Raw genomic sequence first — 5,771 nt, 5'->3', positions numbered from 1 at the left:
GTTCTAAAAGGTCTTGGCGGTCTTCATAGATCCGTTCAACTTCAGATTTTTCATCGTTACTTGTGGTGGCACAGACTTGGATTACTGTGATATTGAATGGTTTGCCTTGGAAACAAACAGAGATCATTCTATAGTTTTTGAGATTGCTTCCAGCTACTGCATTTTGGACTCTTTTGTTGACCATGATGGCTAATCCATTTCTTCTGAGGGATGCCTGCCCACCGTAGTAGAAATAATGGTCATTTGAGTTAAATTCACCCATTCCAGTCCATTTTAGTTCACTGATTCTTAGAATGTTGACTTTCTTTCTTGCCATCTCCTGTTTGACCACTTCCAATTTGCCTTGATTCATGGACTTAACCTTCCAGGTTCTCATGCTATATTGCTCTTTATAGCATTGGACCTTTCTTCTGTCACCAGTCACATCCACAACTGGGTATTGTTTTTGCTTTGGTTCAATCCCTTCATTATTTCTGGAGTTATTTCTCCTCTGATCTCCAGTAGCATATTGGGTACCTACTGACCTGGGCAGTTCCTCTTTCAGTATCCTATCATTTTGCCTTTTCATACTGTTCATGTGGATCTCAAGGCAAGAATACTGAAGTGGATTGCCCTTCCCTTCCCCAGTGGACCATATTCTGTCAGACCTCTCCACCATGACCCGCCCAACTTGGGAGGCCCCACAGGTCAGTGCTTAGTTTCATTGAGTTAGACAAGGCTGTGGTTCTAATGTGATTAGATTGACTAGATATCTGTGATTCTGGTTTCAGTGTGTCTGCCCTCTGATGCCGTCTTGCAACACCTACCGTCTTATGTGGGTTTCTCTTACCTTGGACGTTGGGTATCTCTTCACGGCTGCTCCAACAAAGCGCAGCCACTGCTACTTACCTTGGACGAGGTATATCTCCTCACTGCCACCACTCCTGACCTTGAACGTGGACTAGCTCCTCTAGCCCCTCCTGTGCCCATGCAGCCTCCACTGCATGAACGTGTGGTATCAGTCCCGATTATTCACTACAAGGACTGATGCTGAAGCAGCAACTCCAGTACTTTTTCCACATGATGAAAATAACTCTCTCATTGGAAAAGATCCTGATGCTAGGAAGGAATGAAAGCCAATGACAAGGGGATGAGAGAGGATGAGATGGTTGGATTGCATCGGGGATTCGATGGACTTGAATTTCAGCAAGCTCTGGGAGTTGGTGATGGACAAGGAATCCTGGTGTGCTGCAGTCCATGGGGTTTCATACAGTCGGACACAACTGAACAAATGAAATGAACTGATTGCCATAGGGAGAATGCTTTGAATACAAGTTGTTAACGTGTCTCAAAATGAAAAAGAAAAAGATCTTTCATTAACATGGAAGATAAGGAGGGTGCACAGCAACTATATGTTTGTGTAAGTTTGTGTGTGTGTGTGTGTGTGTGTGTGTTTGTGTGTGAGATGGAGAAAGAGGTGGAGATGGATGAACAGACAGCATGATGGAGCAGTTTCACAAGAAGTATTTCTGTCTGTAGTGAGCTGATTCTTAGAATGACCTATTAAAGGAGTCAGAAATACCTGACTCTTAGCTTTTGTTCAAGCGTGGGGGAAAGCTAAAGTTCAGAGGAGAGAAGCATGGCTAAAGTTTAGCCAAGCCTAGTCAGTGGGTATGTTATGGATGACTGTGAGCACGTGGCCAGTCTCTGCTGTTGTTTAAGAGAGGCCAAGTCAGCCCTTCGATAGTATTGTTGTTATGGAAATTGCAAATCCATGTGCTTGATGCAGAATGAGGCCCATCAAAACTAAATGTTAGAGTTTGGAACAGGGAAAGATTTATTACAGATTCATACAACGATGTGGGTGTTTCTTGCCCTAAAAACTCAAAGTAACTGAACGTTTTCAGTTAAGTACATTTAAAAGCAAATGTCAGAGAGAGTTGTGGTAAGTTGTTACAGACTTCTTGTTGTCATATCCTTTGTGCTTAAAGTTAGGTCATGGTCAGGGAATAATGTTCCTATCTATCTCTACCAGATGAATGTTATTTTCTCTCATTCTTGCCCTGTCAAGAGAGGGCAAAGTCTCAAGGCACAACTTTCACCTTGAAATGTCCCATCCTGGATAAGCAGAAAGAGATCTCATTTGGCAGCTCCTTCAGGGCAAGGTTCCCACATTCTGCCCAGCTCTCATCCTTGATGGAGCCAGGCACCCAATCCAATAGGTCCTGTTTCCTCAGGCTGTCCAAGTGTGGAGACCAGTTCTTAGAGTTTGAGGCCCAGGAAGATGGCCACTGTTAGTAGGTTACAGAGACAGGGATGGGGGAGAGGTTCACCACTTCTCAAGGCCTGGGCCAAGGCTACTGGAGGGCCTTAGTGAGGGCTCTTGAGCACTAAAGGATGTCGTCCCCAGTCTATTCACTGGGACCAACAGGTCACCCACTGGACCAAGGCTGGGTGATCTCCAGGCCCTCCAAAAGAATGCCTGAATCTGCTTCTTCTGTCACTTTCCAGGTGATGAACACAACACCACCCTACCTTAATCACTTCCCCAATACTCCCTTCTTGACATTAACTGGGGATCAGGGCCCACTGTGGTGCTGATCAGTAGCTGAGCAGGACAACGAATGGTCACTCATTGACAGTTGGCTGCTTGTGAGTGGGGCCATCTGAGGCACCAAGCAAGGCTGAGCTACACCTGTTGCCTAGGAACAGGGTGGGTTGAAATGAAGCACATCAATTGCTAACTGCATAGGGCTGTGCTCACTCTGCTCTGTTACATTGTGAATAGAATAAGAATCACTGTGAGGTTAAGGTTTGTCAAAGAAGTTCTCAAGGTGGGCTGGCTTTGACATTCTTGTTGGCTTTGAAATATTAGCTATAATGTATGTGGAACATGCAATCATGTGGCAATTGTTGGAGGGGAATATAGATAAGCACTGCTGACTGGCATGCCTGGAATACAATGAAAAGAATGATGTACAAAAGATAAACAAGCCTTTGAAATCAAAATCTGAGGTGGGAAAGGAGTCAGTCAAAAATATTAAAGCACACTGCACTCAACGTATCCTTATGGAACAGAGCAGCATGAGCACAGCAATTAGCAGGGACCATTGCTTTGCCGTATTACTCCACATCCTATTACTAAGCAACAGGTTTTGCCCAGCTATTGTACAGTGCATAGCTCGGCCCTACCAATAAGCAACCAACTATCAGTGAGATACCTACTGATACTTCTCCTGCTCAGCTATTGGTCAGCTCCACATTGGGCACTACCTGATGATAACGGTCAATGAGGGACCACTGGGGAATTGATTCAGTCAAGAGACAGTGGTGCATTGGTCATCTGACTCTTGCCTTTGGGCACCTTATTTATTATTATTATTATTTTTTAATCGGGAATGTATTTCTGGTAGATGGTGTAAGTTGAGTTTCCCTACTCAATATGAGAGTTCAAGTGTCCCCAACAATATTAGTGGAGGAGACATTTATGACTTTCTTGGCTCTGATGTGTAATTTTATGGAGACGGTGTATAGACCTCTGCACAACAGACTGAGGATTCACCAAGTCTTGGGGTCTCTAAAGCTCATTGAAGTAGGAAAACCATCCAAGCTCTTCTTAATTACCTTTTTCCATGTTAAGTGCTTGCTCTTAAGTTCCTTAAGCCCCTCAAGAACCCCCACTAGGAAGAGAGTGGGTGAAAGATGAAATGACTAGACAACTCTGAGGAACAGATTTGGAGTGAAAAGTGTTTGGTAGAGGTTCATACAAGGATGGAGGAGGCAGGAGTGTTGAAGGGGAACATATAAGTCAAAGAATAAAGGGCACTGAAGGAAAGTCTGAGGGTCATGAGAAGAAACACCATGCCCCTGAATCACCACATCCCAGAATCAGACACACAGAGGTGTCAGGGGTGAGAAGGTTGTATCATGGCCTCCCTCAGCACCCACTAACCCATGTTGATGGGCACAGTGGTACATTGTGATGTCTAAGATCCCCAAAGCCACCATTGGCTGGGGGAGTGCCTAGCTGACCAATCAGATTGAAGGGTGTGGCTCCTCATTGTCCTGAGAAGGTATATATAGGGAAGTCAGAGGCAGGGATTCTGGGTTAGGCCATTTCATGCTATCATCATAAGGTAACCAGGAAGCCACGGCAGCCAAGAAGAGTTCCAATGCGGTGTGCTTCAAGGGTGATAGGACGAAAGAAGACCCTTTGTCCACAGAGATACAGAGACAGTGTCAAGGTAAGATGATTCCATCTATGCTCCCCACGTTCTCCATTGACTTGGCTGCCCAAGACCTCTACACTGCCCTTGCCTGCCACAAAAGCCCTCATCAGCCCACATCCCTTTTCATGAAATCTCCCTTCCAACTCAGATGTTATACCCTTTCCTCAAAACTAATACCCTTCTCTTGTCTTTCAAGGCACGGAATATGACGATGAGGGTCAGAAGACCTATAAAAGGAACCTTGAGAAAGAAAATCCGATCATATGCCACTCAGTCGAAGAAGGTAAAGAAAACAAGAAAACCAAACTGTTTTTTCTGTTCCTGTGCAAGTAACAAACTGAATCAAAGCCGAAAAGGGTACCAAAATATGAGGCAGAGTCAAAGAAGGAGGCAGAATCAAAAGAGAAGGTAAACTCAGCCACCCCAGAATGAGAGACCCTGGAGAAGTACAAGCTGGGCAGACAGTAACTGAATAGAAAAGGTCAGACAGTTTACAATTGTGTCTCCAGAGGTCTGCTTTCTTCGAAATGGCCAACCAGGAAAAGACTGACTCTCACACTAACATAGTAAACTGATGGCTTCGATTAAAATACACATCAAATGGTGAAAAGATGATATTTGTGTGTGTGTGAATTTCTGATGGGAAGGGAGGGAAGGAATCAAAGATGTGGGCACCTGAGTGAAGAGGGATGTGAGGTCCCAAGAGCTGAGGGAACAGACCCTCAGGTCCCCAGTTAGCCAAAGAGTAGAGGTGTCGACTGGGTCAGGAGTCTGCACTGAAGGTGAATAACCCTGCTTCACAATTGATCTCAGCGGCAAGGAGTAATTGTGCGGTGTTACTGCCATTGTTTGGGGTGTGGAGTGACATTAGGGTCTAGATTGCCAGAACCCAGATGGGAAGGCGGCTTCACCTGGGGATGGTGAATGTCATACTTCCCCTGAGTGGGGCAGGCAGAAATCACCTCCTGGCCACTTACGTCTTTAAGGGGCTTTGTTGCATCACTCACCTATGCTGTCAGCTAAAGGTGCTCTGGAGGCACAAAATGCTGATACAACTAAAACCCACAATGAGCACTCCCAAAGATTAACATAATGTTTGGATAAATCAGACCAAATATCAATTAGGCCACTGTTATCCTAAGAAATTTGTGGGAGCAGTGTGTTCCCAAGGTCAGGGCAGTGGAGGTGGTCCAATCCTGGTGCAGATGACTAACAGGATCACGACACATAGATAACAATTTTGGGTGGGGGGCACCATGCAGATTGTGGGATCTCAGTTCCCTGACCAGGGATTGAACCGGTTCCGCTTCTAGTGAAAGCATGGAGTCCTAACCACTGGACAGCCAGAGAAGTCAGGACAGAGACTTTTGATAAAATATTAATATAAGACTGTGTAAAAGCTGGTCTTATATTTATCACCATCCCCTAGTATTTCTAAATAACTACAGTCATAAAACATTCTTCCCCAATAAACTCTTTTGTTAGTCCAAGTTCTACAAGTTTTCGTGGTTTAAAAAGAAGAGTATCGGATATTTAATTTGGTGTTAACTTTAGTTTTGAAGT

General features: G+C 44.7%; 1 protein-coding gene across 1 annotated transcript in view; it reads left to right on the top strand.

The window, feature by feature from the left end:
- Nucleotides 1–4,823, top strand: part of LOC112582135 (spermatid nuclear transition protein 3-like) — a 12,621-nt gene extending 7,798 nt beyond the window's left edge. Inside the window, exons 3-4 of the mRNA XM_045164351.1 lie at nt 4,092–4,223; nt 4,405–4,823. Coding sequence (XP_045020286.1) covers nt 4,092–4,223; nt 4,405–4,620 — 348 coding nt within the window. The 3' untranslated portion in view covers nt 4,621–4,823. The remainder of the gene's footprint in view (nt 1–4,091; nt 4,224–4,404) is intronic.
- The last annotated feature ends 948 nt before the right edge of the window (nt 4,824–5,771 follow it).

This window comes from Bubalus bubalis, chromosome X, assembly GCF_019923935.1.
Source record: "Bubalus bubalis isolate 160015118507 breed Murrah chromosome X, NDDB_SH_1, whole genome shotgun sequence".
NCBI lineage: Eukaryota > Metazoa > Chordata > Mammalia > Artiodactyla > Bovidae > Bubalus > Bubalus bubalis.
The sequence above is the reverse complement of the archived record's forward strand: the minus strand, read 5'-3'. Positions and strand labels throughout refer to the sequence as shown.